Source organism: Neodiprion fabricii, chromosome 4 (assembly GCF_021155785.1).
Source record: "Neodiprion fabricii isolate iyNeoFabr1 chromosome 4, iyNeoFabr1.1, whole genome shotgun sequence".
NCBI lineage: Eukaryota > Metazoa > Arthropoda > Insecta > Hymenoptera > Diprionidae > Neodiprion > Neodiprion fabricii.
Genome location: NC_060242.1, coordinates 26,007,923 through 26,031,235, shown reverse-complemented (window position 1 = coordinate 26,031,235; position 23,313 = coordinate 26,007,923). Strand labels below are relative to the sequence as shown.

Below are 23,313 nucleotides of genomic sequence, written 5' to 3'. Positions count from 1 at the left end.
CCTCAGCAGGTGTTCTTTCCTTCGTATTCTCTCTTCTGTTGATTCGACGCTCTCTTCGCTGTGTTTTTCGCGTTGCTGGGTTTCCAATTAGTCGGGAAGGGGTCATATGAATCGAAAGTACAATTTTCACCACGTAAATAACGCACACAGACTGAACAGAGATAGCTCATGTATTTAGACGGAGACGGAAGATGGCGATGAATGTATGTTCTAATTTCGAACTTGGTAGTCCAGGAAACAATAATTAGGTCGTTTGTTTATTTGTATAATCAGAATATATTTGTATATAATCTTTGAAATTACAGTGTGTAATGGGAAACAAAAAATACGTCTTATATTCTTAATTATCTCATTTTATGCACACATGAGAAGTCAAACCCTCGTTTCAGGCGCAACTTTTTCAGTATCAACATTTTCTCCATATTCAATCACGTGTCATATTCATGATTATGTATCAATCTAATTCGGAAAAGCGCAAAAAAAATTGACTGCGTAAAGTTTTTGAATTGTACGTGTATGTTTAATAATTTTTCTCAGCATCACTCACAACATTTCACTGCATTATCCTTACGAAGCCATAATTCCTTAAAGGAGTAGCAATATCAGCCGTTTGTGGTAAATAAGTATTCGTTAGCTTACACGTAAAATGTTACATCTATAATCAACGTACATGATGATTTCGGATAATATTTTCAAACTGACGTTTCAAATCTATCACGCCGGCTAGGCTTGGGCTCTTATCTTACAAACTAGGCTAGGCAAATAAGAGTCTTCCCTTCGTTTATCTGGTCCTGTACTTTATCACTGGCCGTTGATTTTTCAGCCTGGCTGCTGAAAACCGCAGACGCAAATGTCAGGAGTACTCCTAGCACAGCCAAGTAGGATGCCCAGCCTGAAAATACATGAATTTCAAGAAATTGACAGCGCATCGCTTATAATTTATGTGCCTCAGATTTGCCCAGAATCGAGTTATTTTGAGTCTCAAATTTAAGTGTGCATTCAGGTTTTATTCACTCTCCAAAAATCATTGGAACTCAGTACTAGTGGCAACTGAAGTATTGTTTCTATCATGTTTGATTGATCGGAACTTTCGGCACATCAAAATTATAATAGTGGGTGTTTGGTACTTTCAAGTAAAGCACAACGGCGATTGGTTCTTTTACGTGATGTTATATTTTGGGTAACACACATAGAAGTGAATTTGGCGAGGTGAAGACTTTGCAGTTTTTAGAATTTAGTTGATAGTTAGAGATCTAAAATTGTTCATAGTTGTTTTGTGTTATTAGGGGGGAGTACGGTCTAAAAACAGCAGAAAACTTGAATCCAGTTGAAACTGTTTTTCGATAGCAAAGTTACATATAATCGATAACAAGCTTGCACGACTGGTTCAATGTGTTTTTTCGCAGAATATGAATGGTTAGAGACGGAATTGCATATTACAGATTGGAGTGAATTGAAATTGCGTAACGTAGAATGCAAACTTAAACAAATTGAACGAACCCAAATCCGCAGGCACGTGATATTCGAGACAATAAAACGATTAATTCGGATAGATTTGAGTTATCAATCATTTAGTTTTATCTTAACATTCGAATTGGCAGACATCAAGTCGAATCTGTCTCAGTATATTTTGATTTTTTTCGTGTACTGCGAATTTGACGTAACGTTCCATCAAGAAGTTTATCGCAAATCAGTTGGTGTACAGTTTGTCTATTTGGTTCAGCAGTATCTCATACGTCATAGAAAGTAATGTCACAGCGAAAATAAAGGATCAAGCCCATTGTTTTCATCATGATATTAAAAATTTGATATTATCCAACAATTATTGCGAAGGGTGTGACTAAACCGAGTGGATAAACTGTATTATATATAGGTTAGCAAAAAATCACAAAGATTTACGATTATCTGCTACACACGATCACTAAATATGCAATTATACACGCAGGTATATCTTACCAAGACTGCAGTTTCCCAGGTAAAAAGGCACTGCTTCATCACCGCAAAGCCCTTGAATTTTGCTTGAGCCCCAACCCGCAACGTACAAAATCATCCCAAGGAGATACATGATACCTTAAAACAATTAAAGTAAATTCTTACAGATTAGGAATGGGTTTTAATGTAGCAGGGAAAATCATATTTGGGCACAATATTCGATTCAAAAATTTTTTTTTTTCTAATTACGAAAAATGATTTTCTTACCGAAATCTATCTTATCGTTAGTCAAGCCTCAAAATGAACCGAATGAACGAAATTCGACTATTGTGGATTTTTGAGAAGAGTCAGCTCATGTCTATATCTTTTGCAGCCGTTTATTTCTTAACGGTAAAAAATCTGCTGAAAATGAATTCTTACAATTTGATTCATTTATACTTTCTCTTTCAGTTGACAAGCGTTATATATACGTATATGCTAATCTCATTTGCAGGAAAAATAAACAATTTCCCTTATATGCCTGTAGCTATCTTAAACCTAAGCGGATTTTGATAGCCGTTGGCTCATAATGACGGAACGGATCAGCATCGATGATTTTCACGAGAATAACGAATAAATTCACGTCCATGGTGAAAAGGTTATAGGGGATTTTATGTTGTCTTTCTGGCTGTTTATTCTGTTCTGCAAAGAATCCAAAACTAAGAAACGAATCCAAACGCAGGTTTTTAAAATTATTCAGTGCCTTTCCACGCAGATTTTAGTCCGTATTACGTGACGTTATACAATTTTCTGGAATGGGAGTAAGGTGTAGGCCTAAAATATGGAGCCGTCACAAAAATCATCCAGTTTTTCAGCCAATTACTTACATACCAATATCCCGTGAAATATAGTACAATTTTTTTCTCAATATCTTTTTTTTCACCTACCCGCAATCGATTGTGCAACGCCAGCTAAGTCGAAAATACTCTTCTTGCCAATACTCTGGACGCAGCAACCTATCAATGCGGCTACTACCGTGGCTGTCATTACAGCCAATCCAAGTGCCAGGAAGAAGAATGCGGCTTTCCAACAGTCAGGAGATGTCGAGGAAAGTGTCGCAAGACCATCAAAATTAAAATCTTCCCAATTTGGTTTGCCATGAAGTGCGGTACCATTTTCTACGTGAAATCAAAAACGGCACTGTATTTCCGGCATTATTGCATATAATGGTTCGTTATGATCGAAACAGTTCGGAAAGTCTCACCGATATCTTCACTAGTCGGGGGCCCTACCAGCCATCTTGGAGTCATCAATGCCGAGAACATAGCTAACACAGCACTCAGGGACATTAATGTCCAAAAGAGACTGCGACCGGTTACTATTACGTAGCACATTGTTCCAAGTGGTTGATAGCATTTTAAATTATGGCGACGCAGACTGCCATTTTTCTTCGATTTATAGCAAATTTTCTTTCCTGAAACACAAATAGAGCATTAGTTATGTATATATATATTGTATTATTATAGACGTTGTTCATTAGTCACATGCCAATTATTAAGGTTTCCCTATGCCTGAATAAATTTGAATTTGACTATAGAAGCAGAAAATGGCGGTTAAAACGCGTTTTCAGTGTATGTCTGTTGATTTTTTTTTCTCTGAATGATAAAAGTTTTTTTAATCGACATTTCCGGTTTAGATGACTCTTTGTTTTGCTAATTTCGAGAGCCGCAGAAAACAGCGTAAGTACATTCCGTCATCGTCGTATCGCAAAAAGCGCGCGATAAAGCGCGGCAGTAGCCGGTATAAACGAGCGATTATCAACGTTACGATATACCGCAGCCTTTATAATTTTCAGTTAGATTTCGTGGAATAACCACATTACTGTTGTACAGTTCGAATCGGCATGGCGGCCGGGTCACGAGACGTATAAGCATCGTACGTACGGCATTATGCGGGTGTCGAAATAAATAGATTCAAGATGGCGAGGCATAGGACCCCCTAACGCAAACACATGCGACGATGGGATGTATATGGTAAAAGAACAGTTTTATACGACGGGGACATCTCGTCGAAATCTGTCCAGCTCCCGTCATGTTTACGATTCATTTGTAACGAGTGTCGCCGCAACGTGACACGTGAAACAAATCGAACCTACGCAGGATATGGAGCCATAAGCGTGTATCCCGGCAGGAAGAATGAATTGTACAGAATTTAAATTGGGCTGTGACATAACACACTGCGTATACCCATATTCGACTTGATGGGAAATATTATTATTACACGTCAACGGTCGTCGTGATAAGTAGACAAGGTATACGGGACAATTTTTTCTTTCACTTTAAACTGCAATTATTAACGATGAAATGGATAAGTAAGACATAACAGACAAAGGTCGGATATAATCATCATGCGTGCATCTCTTCCATACGGGAATATTGTCCTATGGATTTCCACCTGCCTAAGTTTTGCGCACAACGAAAGCGATCGTGATAAAGGTATTTAACTGTTTAGGTGAAAACTATTCGAATGTGATAATTTACTTTCGTGAAGAACCACTTTAAAAGATTTGGTACAGGTTATTGTTGGTTATACATCGAAATACCTGATATCAATCGTTGTTCACGGATCTTATAATTAATTACCTCATTTTCTTATCTAAAATCGTCGAGGCTGGGCCATTTTCGAGAACGATTATACTTCGGTAGGGTACAATATGCCTATGTATAAGCATGTATGATGTATACGGCCCTACCATCTCCGTTAAAGAAGACCCCCGGAGTCGCCACATGTTTCTGTGTGGTCTCCAGCTTGTACAGCAAACTCGATCGCACCGAAAGTAGCGTTCGGTATATTCATACCGTCTGTTGAAAGAGATGTCGAAATTTAAAAAAACCAATTTCCCTCGATTAATTTTAATAAAAAGAAGTTATTGTACTCGATGCTTTGTCTATGACGATTTTTTAATACGCGACTCTCTTGTTCATATTTTTATTGTACTGAATATTTTAAGACACCGTATTATCGTACAGTGTAATGAGGCTAAAGTCAGGAATACTTTTCATTTATATTACAAAGGGGGCTTTCCGACTTCGGTTTTCTTTCACAGTATTTCGAATAAGAAAGCGAAATATGACAGAAGAAAATTTAACAGAATGAAGAAACGGCAAGAGGAATGCATAAAAATTAGGCAAAGGAAAGGGGAAGTAAGATATCTTGCGGAACCTTGTGCAGGGGAAGAAGCTTCAAAACTGCTATAATCAAACTTACGATAATTCAAGTATGGCCCCTTGTGTCTATACTTTATACAGCAATCTGTAAAGTAGGGCATCGCATTTTTTTAATCTTTGCTTCCACGACGTTTATCGCACATCCGTGATTGCTCGTTCGCTTCTGTTTTACAACAATGACAATCATCCTCGACGTATCTCTCTTGCACTAGTTACGTTGAGAATCAGCTATAATAGTATCGCATCAAATAATTATACGCTGCATGCGACCGTTTCAACGGAGAGTTCAAATGCAGCAATTACAATGTTGATTTTAGAATCCTCTAAAGCAGTACTTCTCGGTTTCGTACCGATATACCGTTATTTGAGTTTGACAAGTACCAAAAATTACTCAAACGAGATCAGTAAAATATCCCTCAACGATGACAATTACAAAGACCCTCGTTCCACAGAAATTTGACTATAAATTCTTTAAAAAGTTACGTTATATGCTACGTCAGATTACCGTCAAATTCGATTGCAAAATTTTATTTCTCTCGACAGCTGAAATATTGTCAGAGGTAAAGTATTTTGAAGGTTACTCATCAATTACGAACGTCACAATATGGCTATGATCACGTTACGATGAAACTGTAACGACTAATTACAGGTGTAATTGTCATCTGTTCAGAAGAGAATTTCACCGTCAACTTGACTAATCCCTACAATACCCAATAACGAAATCGTGAAAAATGGCTGTTCGTACCAGATCAGGCAAAATTTCACGGATTTTTCTTAAACAATGACCATACATTTTATATTTTCATACCTGTATATCACGTCAACTTGAACTCCAGCTCAAGACTTCTTTGCGTTACGCATCCGTAACGTCGTATAAAAATGTGTAAACTTTGTGCGTCTGTCAATTTCAAACTGTAATCTATATCTAATTAATTAGTTTTCATCGTTCAATGCAACGTTTCACAGACGCTCGTACATTTGTACGCGGATGAACATCGCCTTCAATAATAAGCGCTCTTCGTCGTGTTGTACATCTATATATATATATAATATGTATTTATATACACACACATGTACGTATATATAACGTAATAATCCATAGATGGAGATTAGAGATGTGATGAGATTCTTTCAACTTAGAACGAGTTTCGACCAAGATATCATTATTTATTGCCTATCTCTTCTGCGCTCATAGCGCGTGAGGAGAAACGATGCACTTATGGGGCCCTTGACTCAAGGGGATCCTTAATAGGGCAGTATACTCGTATAGTTCGAGAGGATAGCGATCCCGACTTGCTTTGGTGCAGGGTGCGTTATATTTTTCTAAGTTTAGATCGTGCCGTGGGCGGTTGGTTCGGTTTAGTTGTTGTGTTACTCCGAGTCCTTTCCTCGTGGCCGTTGGACGATTCGACCGTTCAGTCAGCACCGCTGCACGTAACAGGCATATGGTTTTCGTTTATTCTTGCTATCTCTAAAACTGCAATCGTAATCTCTTTCTCGGTCTACTATATCCAGGGTCGTTTTGATCTTGCCGCAGCGTTCAAAAGTTCTCGTCGATCGACTTAATTATTGTTGGATTTGTGAGCCATATACGTCGCTGCATTATTCACAGGAAGCGCGATGAGTAATTCTTCGATCCTACAAGATACTTGAATTTTATTTTTTGAAGATACTTTATTTTGCGTTGTGTGTCTCTTTGTTGCAAAAAAAAAAAAGATTAAAAAAAGAATGAAAAAATTGACAAATTTTCTTTTGTAACATATAATTAGCTCTTACAATTAGCAAGGTTCCTCTATGAGTGAATCATCAAACTGAAAGGCTAGAAATACCAGCAGAAAAATTTAGTTGCTTGCAAGTAAAACAAGATCAGATCATCTTGGGAATTGCATGACGTACGTCCCTTCTGACGTCGGTATTGATCATTTGATATGTAATCAATGACCGCGATGAGATTGGCTATACGTATACATATAAGGGGTCAGTCGTTCACGCTTGTCTTATCCCGTTCTGTCTGTGAGCGCACGCTTTACGTGTAGACCTTTATCGGCACAAGTGACTCACCACCAAGAATAAGTACAGCGGCACCACGAGAGAAGGGCGAAGACGAGGCACTTGGTTTAATTAAAAAGTATTTAATATTCGATTACAAATCGAGGCTAGCGCAATGCGGAATAAGACACACAGCGTCGACTGCAAAGCGTGAACAATCAGTTGTGCAATATTTTGAATACAGAATCAATTTCACCATCAATGAATTGGAAGACTCATGACGCGCTGATGTACGTTAAAGCGACTAAGCCTTGATTATTTTTTCTGCAATTATGTACCATCATCCCGTTGTTTTGTTTATAGCTTTGCTCTTTGTTCCCGGAATGCAAAGCGTTCTATTAAACGTACGTTATAGGTAATGTTAAAATACCGAGAGCCTCATTTTTTGGCTTGATGTAGATGGCAATTTTGGATCGATGTTTCTGAAGTTCGGATCAATCAAGCTCGATCGAAATCTGAAGTTCACATCAATTTTCAATTCTAGTAATGAACGGATATACATCAGCATACTCTAGTTTATCAATTTTTGATTTTGGATATCTTACCGAATTTCATTTACTTCTGAGGACCTTATTCTTGGAGCTTCAGATCAAGCTTGATCGATCGAAATTTAAGGTACATGAACCAATGAGATACGTCAGTACAATTGTGAAGTTCATTGGTTAATACGAAAATTCTATCGATAATAACTTTCTTGAAACGGTAAGTTGATAGCTTTTCTGGTAGGATAGAAAAATCGAAAATCGAACTTTCCAAGCAGATGTTGGAAAAACATGTTCAATATTCAACATCCAAGTTATTTCTCATCATGAAACTTTTTTGAATTGAAAATTTATCTGAATATCGGGACAGGACCAGGTGTACAATTATTTGAAACCTTTATGATAAAAAGTGAGTGAGGAGACATTTGAAGGAAATCAATTTCCGAGATAATTTCACTTAAATACATCTGGAAATAGACAGGAAAATACTTGTTCTGTCAAGTTTATTTTGTGACACTTCACGTTTCACATCAATAGATAAAATTTGGATAGTAACTGACGAGTCCTTTTTAGCCCACAACGAACCGTATCCTGAATATACCTGTACATGATAAAACTTCATGACAGTGTTGCAGTGCGTTAGGAATCGTTAGGAATACCTATACCTTATTTATACACATCCTGATAGACGAATGGATACGATCAAAGTTATTTTCATTCGTTTTTCGACGCGTCAATCAATTCACATTAGTTATACGTTGCTCGTTGGGTAAATATAAAACATAATTTCAGTCGCATCGCTACGCATGCCATGTCCATGTATGTACATAGGAGAGAAAGCATCGCACCGTGTCCGTCGTCAATTATGATGTATCGATGCTGTAACCACAACCAAGTCCAATTACTATTTCGATATGCATGTAGGATAAGTTGTAAGTCTAGGCGTAAATGAAGCTCATCCGAAATGACTCAAGTTTTCCGATGCAGCCAGTATATAAGTAAATTATAAGTCACCCGATATCGATACCTAATATCGGTGGCGGTCTGATCTGCGTGAAAATACGATCCGATTTATAAAAGCGACAAAGTTTGTCAAGTATAAGTTGCCAAAAATCGAAGTGAACTGAATTCAAACTTTATTACTGAATATTCAATTATTTATAAGTAATATTAAAATTAAAATAAACACAACTAGTGACATGATATCAGATAGAAAATCGAAGCACGTCACTCGACTAAAAATTTTCTTCGTCATTTCCAATCGAAGGGTAAGACAGGACAGTCCGTCAGTCAGTGACCCTGTAATGGACGCCCACGTAAGTATGACACAGAAAGATTTGCTTCACATGCGCATACATATATTCATGAATCAATCGACCGTCAGCGTGAATCTTCCGTGTAGGAGTCAGAAAGAACTACTTCTCGCTCGCTGTGATACAAGCCCTGCACATATCTAAATATGCACCCACGATATGTACATATGTACGAACATACATGCATGTACGTAAGTATTTATATCACAGAACCCACGCCTCCGTGTACGGGTAGAATTGTCCGTGTTTCGCATATCCAGATGCTACTTTGACTTCAACTATTATCGCTGGACTATTTTCTAGATGGCATTAAATTTGTGCCAAGTAATGTAATAACAAATTAGGGAAGATACGAAAGGGGTGACGGTCAGATATTGGTCGAATATGTTACATGAAGTGTTGGTCTTTTTACAGTAGAACTAGTGATGAGAAAAATGGTAATTAGTCACTTATATATTACAAATTACAAAACATAATTCGATAATGAGACGACTACAAAATACAAATTATATTCGCATTTCGTATTTGGGAACAAGTGAAATACGAAATACATTTGTAGGTTGTAAGTCGATGTAAATAAAATATAAATTACATTCGTATTTTGTAATTGGGAAGAACTTACACACGTGATGTGTAATTACAATATAACCCATTACAAATTGTTAATAAGTCGGTGACAGATAATGGTATCAATACAGTTTATCCTAAAGAGACGTAAGAATAATGGTCTTCGTGTAGAATTTGGATTTCAAACCCTTATAGTGTGCGTCGTATATAGCAATTATTTTGCTATGTTGTAGTTGACAAGGTTATTTCTTTGAATGAGTTTATTATTGTAATTGCTACTTTCAACGTAAAAGCTTTGACGCCAAGAATTCCTAAGGGGGGAAAAAAAAAAAATATGAAAAGCCGAATGTCTCAGAAGCGATTGTTTTCGAACATTTCGACCCGGAAAAATGTTTAGTGGTTGAACAAAAAAAATTCCTTCAACTCAGTCTGGATGTCACAGTAAATTGAATGAATTTGTTTGGGAATCAAAGAGGTTCTAGAGTTGAAAATCCGTACTTTTCTGATAATTTATTACAAGCTGATCGTAGCCCAAGTATTTATCAAATTATTGTAATGTTAAACTACGGTATTCAGCCTAGAGCTGCAAAAAAGAAACAGACTAAATTATCAACAAGAGCTTGAATATGCATTTTTTATTTTATACTAATTAAAAACGGTGGGAAATTTATTAGAATCGTTCAATTTCATTCCACGATGGCTCATTTCGTGTGAATTTTTTTTTCCATAAACTAAGCATAGATATCAAATTCGTTTTCTCTCTATAGTCAATTCAGTATTACTATTTGTTGATCCGAATCTATCGATATCAGTGATCGACGTCAGTGCAATCTTAAACGTTGTGGTTATGGTTAAACGTTTCTCAAATTGTTGATACCTTGTCGTTAGCTTGTGTTAATTAATCGTATTTGCTCAGATTTATCTCCATTATATAATAGTGATTTTGTTTTTTTTTCTGCCTTCACTTTCATCGGCGTAAGTCACGCTGCTGAGGACTTTATCAACGGGATTTTCTCTTTTTACAAAGTTTTGATTCAGTCGATCCGGCTCATCCATGTTTGGGTTGCGTGGGTTGAGTCTTGCCGCAACTGGCGACAGCACAAAGGCGCACCCTGCACTCTTGCTGTAGGCATGCATGTACAGTGTGCATACATCATACGTATGCATAATACATAATATAATGCACACGCTACGCGCAATGATCGCCATAAGAGTTGAACTGCAGTTGCGGCAGCTGTATAAGGCAGGTGCAGTTCTGTAGTTCATTCTCGCTACTTTTACTTATTTTTATTTTTGCTTACGCGTGTGTTCACTTGATTACTTCCTGGTTTACTTGCTTTCCGCAGTCTCCCACATAATGACGTCCACATTTCCGTTTTTCATTGCCTTCACTTTCATATTACTTTAATTGTAATTTTCGAGATAGTAAAATTCACGTGATTCGTATTCGGAAAATTTGTTTTCTAACAGAAATAAAAATTTCAGTTAGTTTCGGCTTAATTAAGTTTACTGGGTTTATATATTTGATTTCATTCTACCAACGATCAGGCAGCTTTTTGGGGTCAATGTTTTGATTAGTTTACAATTGAATAGTGTTGTGGGATTAACAGTTTTCGGAATTTTTCTTTACTTTCGTTTATGGAGAACTAGAAAACACACCAATTGAATTATGAGCTGAGTTTTGTGGAGAACATTACCGCCGGAATATTTATTTTTGACAGGGTAATAAAGATTACGTGATATACTGATTAACGCAATTTACAGTTAAAGATATGAACTTCAATGTAACTGATTTCTGTTATTGCTTAGACAACTAATTTATGCATGTGTATGACGGAGTACATAAGAAGAAGTGAAATTCTTCGAATCTTCAATAAGAATATTGGAATATTGTTTGCTACGACAATAACGTATCAAAATGTGAGTAGAAAGTAGAGATTTTGTGAAAATAATGACAAAATTGAAGTTTGAAATTAGTAAATTTTCTTACAAAAGTTAAAAATGTCACACTTCTTGAGAAATAATTTTTGTCATGAATATCTTACACGTATTTCAAATTTTCTTTGTTTAAAAAGTACATTTGGATACGAGCCAAGTCAAGTTTTGACATTCGGTCATCTGATTTGACATTTCAGATATATAGCAAAGTGAAATATATATATTTGTTGGAGACAGTCATCAGATTGGAAAAAAATACATAATTTCTCCAAATCGGAATTCGCAAGTCTCCTTTGGTAAATTGGGACGTTTTGCTTGTGAGTAAATAACGAAATATCAATTCACGGTATTAACTTAACTAAAAATTTCGTTTCGCGTCCGTGATTATTACTATGAGAGTCAATTGCATCCTAACAAACGTGACCTGATTGCTTTTGGTTTCATTGGTTCATAGGAACTGGTATAAAATTTTTTGACAGAAACAGCCAATAGTAGTGCCATCGAAATGTTAACCCTGAAGAACTGCAACTGCCTGATAGTTGGTGAAACGATCCGTGTAGGTAAAATATCCACACGATACCGCAGACGTATAGTTATTGTAGCAGACTGCGCGGCTACATTCTGCGTGTTAACTTATTTTTGCGACGGTAGAAACACAGCCGTGACCGGAAACGATGCAGACATTAGTATGCAGTTGGTGTGAGCTAAACTTAATTCATGCAAAGGTTCGTAAAATCGGATACGATGCCTTTGTGCATTATTTATAAACTCCTCGGAGACTAAGCTATGTACGATAATTTCTCCAATTGTTTGAAAACGACGAGAAAAATCTATCTTACATTCTTCTGCGACTATTATTTATATCCTATATCGCAACTGTTTCTGCCCATAACTATTCAAGACTTTTTAGCTTATGTGCAAAAATTACTGCGTGTAAGAACTTTTTATAAATCGTTGGCTCGATATCGGCGGTTAGCTTCAGCATTATCTATGCCTTGCTCCTAACTTTGAACTCTGATCGATCCGAACGCATCGGCGGGAATTAGGATTGAGTCGATTGGTTTTTATCGGTACCCTGTATCTTATAATCTTTTCCTTTGGAAATGAGTATTTTCTTTACCTACGTTATGCCTGACAGAAGCTAAAAGCTTATTCGTGTAGTATACAAAGTGTCCCATAACTCCCGCAATATAATACGCCTGTAGCGGTGTTGTGCTTGAAATATGAGCGTGGTAAAGTGCAATAGTATACGTGAAATATCTCTATGGCACATATTAACGAAGCTCAGACGCTACACGAGAACCAGGATATTTCTACATTTGCGGTGCGATGTATATTTTTCTAACTCTGATTATAAGGTCGTTGATTACGAACCTGAACTCAAAATTTGGATTTAAAAAATAGCGGATTCAATTTGGACGATGAAAATGCAAGGAGTTATTTAATTGATTGTATCTTGATGCCCGGAGGTGTCCGAAGTCACCGATTGCGAATCTGAAGTGAAGTAAAAATTGAGAAATCTAAAATAGCTGGCTTTTTTTTTACCGTTACTGTGAATTTTTGAATTTCCGTTCCAGACGCGTAATCGTTGTTTTCAAAAATTCCCGGATAGCAAGTTTCATCCAGATTTACTAGTTTCTCACAATTTACCCCGACAAATTTTTTGTTCAGAATCGTAATCAAGGAAATTTATAATTTATACGACGATAATCTCAGGCAACTGAACACCCGACGAGCGTACATGCGTCAAGTTTTCCGTTTATTTCTAGAGGCTAGCCAACTTAGCATGCGAAAGCTTTTCGAGATTAGTACCAATCCGTCACATTTTGACAATTTCAAATTCCGAAAACAAAAAATTAACCTCAAGATGCCTTCCAAATTCGATATCCACCGTCTGGCCGTAACTGAGATGGTCAACTTGACCAGCAGACGAAAGATTCGGCACGAATTCGGTGAATCTACAAATGGAATCACACGATTTGGCGTACGCACATTTGGGTGTTTAGTTTCCTCTGACTTTCACGATATCATCTCGAATGGGTAAATAATTACCTAGGCTATTATACAGGCGCACTAAGGAAATAACATTTATACTTTCCCAACGTCATTTCTCATGCCAGCACCACTATTATAGCTTGTCTATACGCGAATAACGGGACACCCTGTGTACGTATAGTGAATACACATCCACCGGTTCCATTTCGACATCCGATCAAACGAGTCGATATTTTCCTAGCCAGCCGAAGACGCGCTAACGTTGGCTCCTCATTATCACGTATCCACCGCAGTCGAACTAGGATAGAAACGGAGTAGCATTCGAGGCGCACACACAAAGATACGCTGTAGATGCGCGAGCGTGATGCCGAATTATTTAACGCCTGTATTTAATGTAATTAGAATGGGCTGCGTGCGGCCGAGTCGCGTCTCGACTGGGATCAAGGAAGGGGGCGAGGAGGTGCCGAGGACACAAAAAAGACACGAGGAAGACAAGAGAGGAAAAAAGAGGATAAAAGAAGCACGCGTGCCTTCAGACTCGCTGCCCTGCCGGCCCCACGCATATTCGGCTTATTCACGAGGAGAGGAAAAAATAAGGAAAAAAAAATAAAAAAATAAATAACGACAACCAACAGCGTGTGGGACAAAGAGAAAATAGGGAATGCGTTATACGTACGCAGACGACGACTTCCCCCCTCCCCCCCCGCCGTTCGCCCTGCTTCTGGCCCATATATTCATAACAAACAAAGAAAATTGTACCCGCCGTAGAGTGCGGAAACGTCACGTATCTTGACCTCCACGTTTTTTGTTTATTTCCTGTAACATCCTTCCGTTTGACGTTGTGGAAACTAGGAATGTCTACATCCCTCGCATTCGCTAGAATTTACGTACAGTGTACATACGTATATAGGTATACAGATGTTATAGATTTACGTTTTCGTGTCAGGATGACATCTCACTGAAGGAAGTGAGAAATTTATTTTGAAATTTACAGGAATTCGTGAGAGAGAGAAAGACGCTACGCGTTGTACGGAGTACTCGTGTGTAATATGACGACCAGAATCTACACTCACGTATCACAGGATTTGTAACGTTATTTTATGATGTGTGTATAATTGAAGATGTTGTGAAAATTATTTTGTTAAATGAATTTAACGGCATTTCATGTGGCATTGCCTTCGCTGTGACGAAAAATCATTTGCACGGCATGTGTGTGAATGCTTCTCGTAATTGGACTCCGTAAAATCTCGTTCTTGTTATCTACATGTGCGCTAAATTTCCTCGCCGACTTTAGTTACCATTCCTCTGACCGGGCAAAAGAAAAAGAAATGAAATTTTTATGGCCTGGAAGGGTGGGCTTTGGGAATGGGAGGGGATTTACGGGACACGTGCAGTGCTGAACGCATTTTTTTACATTTCCAGTCGAACTGGTTACCGTAAACGTCTTTCATTTACGGCTCGTTTCTTATCCAATAAGTTAAACGCGATGAACAGTGCTTAATTTTGTATCGAACTTTCAAACTGCTTCGTGTTTCGGTCTTAAATTTGCAAAGCAGTTAGTTGCATTACTCAAACTCACCCCCCAACTGACGTCGCACGAATAATAATAAGATTTCAGTCCGAGGTCTTTTCAAAAGCTGGGGGAACTTTGAACAGGAACTGAAAATTTCATTTGTTATAGTAACTAGAAAAATTCAGTAAAACAGGTATGGTTAAAAAAACTGTTTGAATATTGTTGGAATTACGAAAATCGAGGTACGCGTAACCATTTTGCGCTATTGTCGATCCTTTTTTGGCAATTGCAACGCGAAATCAGTTTGTGAGGTTTACTCTACTTTTTTAGTTAAACAAGCCTTTAACGTCAATTGATTGTTGCACAAGCATTAAATTTTCGCAACAATTACAAGAAAATATAGCAACAGTGATCGTAATGAGAAAGAATAGCAGCGGATGCTAGACTTTCCGGTAACAGCTAGAAAACTAATTTTTATTTTGTGCCTAGAATTATATTTTTCGATTGTGGTAAAAAATGAAAATAGTTAAGGACTGAGCGGTAACTGGAAGTAAAAATCACTCTCACAATCAGTGTACGATACAGCTTAGAAAGCGTACCACATACTATCATCTTTCGAAAAATGGCTAATCATATTTTGAAGCTCTAAGTTACAGCCTCCGAATAACTTCTGCACAAAACCTATGGATTTGATTTTTACATCCGATCGTAACTGTCACTATAATGCAGCTTATCGAAGAATTTAATGGTGGTTTTGCGAAACCTACCTTAAAATCCCAAAACCTAGTTTTTATGGCCACTCTATATCACTTTACGACTTCTCTAATCCGACCCATTTCAAAAAAAAATTTCCACTATGCAAGGTGCAATGTATACACGTAATTTTACACATGTCCTGCGAGTATTTTATGTTTTATGTGGGTAGACGTTTATTTGTCATTATAGATATACCCACGTTTACGGGGTAAGGTATCATGGTATTTATGTACCCCATACCTATGCCACGACATATTTATGGCATGATGTTACAGTCTCCCCATAATCTTGCCCAGTGGGCCTGACCAAATACGGGGCTATACTTACAGTCATGCACGTACATAATACCAGCCTGGTTGAAAACGTTCTCGACGCGTTGAGTAAATACAAAATTGCTTGTTAGATAATTATAGTCATTCACAAAGGTAGTGATGATGAGATTAGGGAGGAGCAAATTGAGTCGGTACCTGCGCTAAGCTCGAAGAATATAATATTGTACATGGATTCAAGTCTCGCACGTGTTTCTTATATCTAATGTACTCTTTCATTATCAAATATGAGATTCATTAATTGTTACCGCTCAGTGAAATATTTTCCTCTACATATCCCTATAACTCACAACCAATATAACATCGTTTACTACTGCTGAAGTCTTGGAAAAATTTCCAACTGTAACGTTGTTATTCGTATGTACTAACCCATTCCCTTTTTTTGCACACTATAGTGTACAGTTTTGATTTTCGATTTCTACAATTTTCTCATGATATAGTGCATATTAAATAATCGTCAGATGTATGAAATAGGAGTAAAATTTTATGACAAATCGATTGCTGCTATGCATTTTGTAGAATCATTCTCACGTTGTAGGAAGAACGCAAATTTTGAAAATAAAACTCAATTTCTGAAACATTTCCAAAATATCTGTAATCGTCAAAAAAGTGTTGGTTTACTCGAATAAAGGCATGTTGCTTTTAGATAAATGAAGACTCGAATACACTAAGGCCACATCTTTGATGCTTTGTCGAGTGTATAAAAGAGATGCGGAGTAAAACGGTAACTTTCGGTTGAATGAATGAATGAACATGAACACGAACGCCACCGTCATCCTGTAAAATAAATGCTCCATTCCTCCTGGGATGGGCTTGCCGCATATATAATATCCATCCGTGTGATGAGTGCCATGACTCCTAGCATTATGCACTTCGGTAGATTCAATTAAACCTAAACTCCATAATGCACGCGAGGTACGCTTGGCATGAAAAAGCAATCGTTTGGTGGGTGCGTTAAATGAAAATCAATACGTTTGTAATCTACGATGATTATTATAGGAATGGAAAAAAGAAAGCGAGGTTAAAAGTATGAACAGTGGCTCAGACCACGATTTTTTTTTATCCCGATCGTTTTAACATGGTGAAAAATCTGATATGCCCATTTGATTTCAATCTGCAACGAGTAATTTGATTCGGAAGCCAATTGCCTAGAATTCCACCCCGACAATTAATTTTCATCACGTTAATATCGTCGAATATTCAATTTACCAAGACATTGCACCGATATTGATTTTTATCAACAGATAGAAATATTGATTTGACCATTGAGAGAAAAAAAACACTGTTACGATGAATTTTGTAAGAAACAAGTTTCCAAACCGGTCAATCCGTCGTGAAGTGAATTTAAACAAGATTACAAAGTTTTTCACCTTTCTAAAGTGGTTAGAAATAAAAAATCGATAACGCAGCTCATGTTCTAACTTCACTCTTGATTTTTGCATTTCTAGGAAAATTACTGTAGCTTACCAACGTGTTAATTTAATAACTGCACTCAATACGCGATCATCTCGTAATATAAGATGATGAAAAAAGTATCGATTGTCAATTATTATGCCTACAAGCTCCTAAATCAAACAGAGTGTTAAATGACGTCATGGGTGCGGTGGATTATAAATGACATAACGATGAAGACGTTGTATTCGGTACCTGCAATGCGGTTGCGGCGAAGCATCGTTCTTAATTGATAACGAGTAATTTCATCGCGTCATTTCTTGGTGGCTACAGAACATTTCGCATGATCGACTCTTGCGGCTGCTCGGTAAAATGCGAACGCGACCGACAATGAGCTAATTGGTCAAGAATAAATAGACAAAGAAAATGTGACGTTTCAAATCACTTGTAGCAATTGAATTGTAAGGGTGAAGAATAATATCTACCGGCACGGTATTCATTTACGTACTGGAAAATGGAGAAAGTATACACATTGAGGTTGATTACATTAGGGGAAAAAAATATAGACGCGTATAACTTATGTGTAAATGCACGAGGGGTATGTGGATATGTATATTATAGCTAGAACTGGGTACTTGCGAGAGATTCAAACGAAGCGTTGTAAGGAACTCGACACACAAAATAGACAAGGTTGAAGTTGGTAACGTTAATCTGATTAAATATTACGAAAAAAATCATTACTTTGCAACTTTAGAATGAATTTGAAGGAGTTTGTTGTTCAAAATATCCGCACGTTCTGCGTTACTGAGGTTTTACAAATTTCAGATAATCTGAAAGTTGCAAAAAGACAGCTTTTCCTGAGTATGCATCGTCACGCTAACGTTATACTAACTTCAATCTGATAAAATTAGCTAGATGTTAAACATTCATATGGTACTATATCTGTAACAAGTCGATACGGGAATTCAGTGCATTGGAACTTTACGATTTTCGGATTGTTTGCACGCCGATTCGATTCACATGGATTATTTTCGATTGTAAGCACTAATTATAGGCAATATATTGCAATTTAACCACAAGCTATTTATCTGAACCTAAAGTTTACACTTTTCCAAAGTTTTGATAATCAACGAATACACATCAACGCGATATTTATGGCCAAGGCTATCATTTTGCATTTTTCGATAACTAATCAAGTTTCATTTACTCTTTAAGACGTTATTATTGTAGATTTTTTACCAACCTTGATCGATCGAAAGTCGCCGATACTTAGCGTACCCATTTTACACATTCAAATTTCGCATAAGAATCGTATGTCATACAATTGAAAAATAAAGAAATTAACGCATAAATTAGTGGAGCAGAATTCTTCGGTTAAAAATAATAATTAATTTTATATTCACGCAAAATATATATAAAAAGTATATAATAATACAGATGTATGTATAGAATGTACGTAAGATTCAAAAGTAAGGGTAGATATTCAAACCTGTCAATGATTGAGAAATGTTTCATTCATAACAGTGCAGCGTTATGAGAGGCGCGTGAACTCGTATGAAATAAAGTTTATAATATGTACCGACGGAATGAGTCACAGGAAATGTTTCACAAACACAATAAGTACATAATCTATGTGGATTATAAATTCTATCTACTCACATTCAAGAGTAGAGCTTGTATCAATTATGTTTGCAGCAGAATTTGGAACTTCAATATTCGCCGTATACTCCGATTAAATTTAAACTTCTCCCTTGGAACGGAGGCGAACGCACTGTAATAAATGTCGGCACGTCGAACAATTAACGATGTGTAACGCGGCTAATCGAGCACAGGGTGAATTACCGGCGCCGACAAACTGTCGCCTAAGACTGAATCGCGGGGCTCGGATGAACCTCTCGAAGCGTGCAGAGCTCGACTCACGTTCAACTAGCTCGCGACCTGCAGAGACGAGACTGCCGTCGAACGCATGGGGAATGTATGGGGAATGCATGGTGGATGGCAACTGGCGCGTTAGAGAATAATCGGAGAGGGGAGACGCACGCGATAGTCAAACATACAAAAAATTACACGGGGCTGAAGGCATTGCCATTGTAAATTCATCTTGGGTTACAAATTTTTATTTCTTACAACGCGTCAAATTTCTGGATCTTTTCAGAACCTTTCACGAGGATTAGAACCCGAGCTTACCGGCTAACATGTTTTTTGAATCATTTTTGTTGAATTAATTTGAATTCTTTCTTAACTATCGAACTGAAAAAATGGCATTCACCAGTGTTTGAACGAACCTCAGGTGCATTGACGAATGAGACGTTTACTAAGCAATTTATGGGGAATTGTTTCTGAGAGGACCGGGTTTATCTAGTTTGTGGTATTTTTTTCTAAAATAAGCAATATCTTGTCAAAGCTGAATTGAGTTTTGAAGAAAAGACAATTATGTGGAATAGGAGAAATCCGAAGACTTTATATTTTATAACGCACGTAGTTGATTTAGGTGAGTATCGCGTTGTCCCCCATTTCCTTGAACTAATGCTTTTTACCCTGCCTACTTTTCAACCCCTGTTATAAAAACGACCCTCCGAAAACTGTTACCCATTTACCCAAGAGCCCGGCACCCCTTATATGCATCAACCCTTGGTGGACTCCCTTCATACGATTCGATGCAGTCACTACTTTTTAGGTATCTAGTTTCATCGATTTTTTTTTATATCTGGCAGCCGTAGGAAGTGACAATCTTGCGATAATTGCCCGATTGTTGGACTGTTTCTTGTACGAAAACTGTCGGTAAATGTTTGCTACTCATTAACAGTAGTATAAATAAGTGATTCCGCGTAGGTCCGTTATTTTTATTGCTCATTAAAAAATGCATAAACATAATTTTGTATTCAATGGTCGAGTAGTTCTCGAACTATTTGAGAAACGAATTTAAAAAGAGACATCATTTGATAATGTTTTATGAATTCGAAACGCAATACGAGCGCGAACTTTTTAAGCTGGCTGATTAAGGGCACCTAAATTAACCACTTTTTTCGTATTAGTTTGATCAAATTATTGTACTATACAAAATGAAACGACTACCCTTGATCTCGCTTGATTTTTAAGCTAGCTTTTATCAGTCGCTCCGACACGATAAGGAAGGTTTACAAATAGCTAACGATCATATAGCTGGAAGATATTAGTTTTTCGTTCCTTTCAAGATTTGAATTTACAAAAATTTATCCGTCATTGTTTATCTTTGCATTCATCTTCCTATGAACGACGTTTTTCAACGTTAGTACTCTGAAAGATACCCACAACCAGCCGTATTTTTCTTTTTTACATTTCTCACCATTCCGAACGTAGAGTCGCTAATTTTCGAATTTTTGGCCCATTTTTAAAATTATGACATAATTACAGAAAATTTTACGCAAATTTTGAAAAATTTCAATTATTTGATCATTTGTTGTAATACGAATAGTTATAAGTTATATCAGCTCAAATTTGATATTTTTCTGCAGAAACAAATATTTATCTATTATATTGTGATGACAATTTCTGAAAAAAAAAACGACTCACTATGAGAGAAGTTTAATTTACTTCGGATAATTAACTCGAGTATTTCACCGACTGTCTAATTTTTGTTTTCTCAAACAACTCAGAAATAGAAAAGTAGCTCAAATAAGATACTGAATCTGTGAATTATGCAAATTGGTATGGAGCTGGTAAGTTTTTTTTTTAATATGTGTTGTCGACTAAAAATATGTACGTATCTTCAGTCAATGTATCTCCGATGTTACGTACAGATCTGTAGAATTTTTGATGAGCGATAGCAGGTGACGGGGATGGATAACACTGTAGTCATTTGCAATTATCGACTCGGTGAAGAATATATCATTTTCTCAGATTGTAAGTACAGGAGACTGATATCATCCTATTTTCCCATTGGATCAGACACGGTAATTTTCCTAGAAATTTATAAGAAATTATAGAAGCTCAAACAAAATGTGCAGGGGTTTATTATAAGATATAGGGAATAAAAGATCAGTGCATAAGCAAGTCTGATAAAATGCTCTTTACGCACCTTCCTTAAAAGACTTTGGCGCCTCGTTGACTGTAGATTGCAGGATCGTGTGCGGGTATTAGAGAGGATTATTCCTGAAAGTGAAAGCCCTTGAAATATGTATCTTATACATTACAGTATTTATTTACAGAATAGGAGCGATGACATATAGTATTGTTTTTTTTTTTTTTTTGTTTGTTATAATATATAATATATGTATGTATTTATAAGTGCAATTATTATTAATTGTTGTTAATTAACGATATTTAATTACTAATATCTATGCTCTAGACACAAAAGATATAAACTCCACTTTTCCTAGACTCACTCGATTGTTCGCACTATTTTCTGACCAAAAATTTCATCAATTCAGTCCCCAAGTGGAACTACCATCTTTTAATTCCAAAGTATGGATATATGTACACCATAGAAACGATACTCACACTTAAAAAATAATATTCTGAGTCGTTATAATTAAATATTACTATTTTATTATTAATGTTGTTACTACTATTTTTATAATAATTATTGTTATGATTTAAAATTATTATTCATTCGTCCACCTGGCCTATAGTCGTCTAATAGACACTTCATAGTTACTATAATATTATCCATTATGGAATATATCTCCTTATAAAATATGATTTCATTAAAATCATGTCACATACAGAACTAGATAGTACCGCTTGAAATTATTTACCTGCATTTGAAAATAAGATAAATGCCCCAGAAGCAATTCGCGATGATTAGTCAAGACTGATTGGAAGAAAATGGACAGCAATATTGAAAATCACGGTTTTAACATGTTGGCGAAATTATAATTATACATTTTCTACAATCACTCTTAATGAACAGAGTTTAATGTAAATAGTTATCTAATTTCTGTATGAATATGATAACCTACCAAATAAATAATTGGTGGTGCAAATTTTATTCTCCTATATGTTTGTATCGATTTGGTTTTAGTATTACATGCGAATCTACAAATAATGTTAGAAAAATTACCGACCTTGTCATTTTTATTGGGGACAATTTCTACTTTGCATAGATTCAAATGACAACATTTAATTCTCCGATTTTTTACTTTCGTTATAAATCTTTTGTATAATGTCTGAGAAAGTACACCTAATCGATTGGAAATTAACAGCGATAAGGGTTAAGGTTGTTATTTATTAAAACTTTACGATATACGTATCGATACGAAGTATTCAACTTGTACTTACTTTCTTACTTTTAAAATTAGAACAAAATGCAAATTTATCTCTAGCTACTTCATGGGGCATTTATTTGATTTAATTTCAGATGAATAATCAATCACTATCTAACTCTGTTTGATGATTAATTTAAATTATGTTTACATCGTGTAATAATAATCCATGCCTCAATACGGGCAAAATTTTCATAGTCTTTCGATATAATAAAATTAAATTACCCAGAAATCTGGGTAGAGACATGGTAACAGTGTAGAATTTGATGCAAAAATGCTACCTTGATCATTAACTTTAAACATCTTGCAAACGTCGAAATATCATTCGAAATGAAAATATACGAAATGAGAACTTATTTGGTGAATGGTGTTTGTGTATTAGATATTTCTCTGAAAATTCATCTTCACACGAAAATTTTTTCCTACAAGATAAGCTTTACATAAACGCGTCAGTGTCATGTGTCCGTGTAATGTCATGTACGAATATATGGAATATAGAAAAATGCCATTCGAGTATTCATTTGCTTTTGCAATCACTTATAGATTTCCAGCTAAAAAATATTTGAACGATTTTTTATCCAATGAGCACAGGAAGTGT

The 23,313-nt window shown here is 36.4% G+C and overlaps 2 protein-coding genes across 3 annotated transcripts in view; one reads left to right on the top strand and one right to left on the bottom strand.

Moving 5' to 3' along the window:
• Positions 1–23,313, top strand: part of LOC124181471 (heparan-sulfate 6-O-sulfotransferase 1) — a 520,983-nt gene that overhangs the window by 295,748 nt on the left and 201,922 nt on the right. The window lies entirely within an intron of this gene.
• LOC124181490 (LHFPL tetraspan subfamily member 2a protein) lies at positions 285–21,386 on the bottom strand. 2 transcript variants are annotated; one of them, XM_046568113.1, is made up of 5 exons: positions 21,250–21,386; positions 3,176–3,385; positions 2,859–3,089; positions 1,957–2,070; positions 285–892 (listed from the first exon to the last, which is right to left on the bottom strand). In XM_046568113.1, the coding sequence occupies exons 2-5, from the start codon at positions 3,303–3,305 to the stop codon at positions 750–752; spliced, it is 618 nt and encodes a 205-aa protein (XP_046424069.1). In that variant the 5' UTR covers positions 3,306–3,385; positions 21,250–21,386; the 3' UTR covers positions 285–749. The 2 variants fall into 2 exon arrangements, with proteins under 2 accessions (XP_046424069.1, XP_046424070.1); XM_046568114.1 differs by lacking the exon at positions 21,250–21,386 and adding an exon at positions 19,132–20,936.

Coding starts and splice junctions, on each gene's coding strand:
- LOC124181490 (XM_046568113.1), bottom strand. CDS start 3,305: ATGTGCTACGTAATAGTAACCGGTCGCAGTCTCTTTTGGACATTAATG. Junction 3,090..3,175: donor CCCGACTAGTGAAGATATCG/GTGAGACTTTCC, acceptor GATTTCACGTAG/AAAATGGTACCGCACTTCAT. Junction 893..1,956: donor CCTGGGAAACTGCAGTCTTG/GTAAGATATACC, acceptor ATGTATTTTCAG/GCTGGGCATCCTACTTGGCT.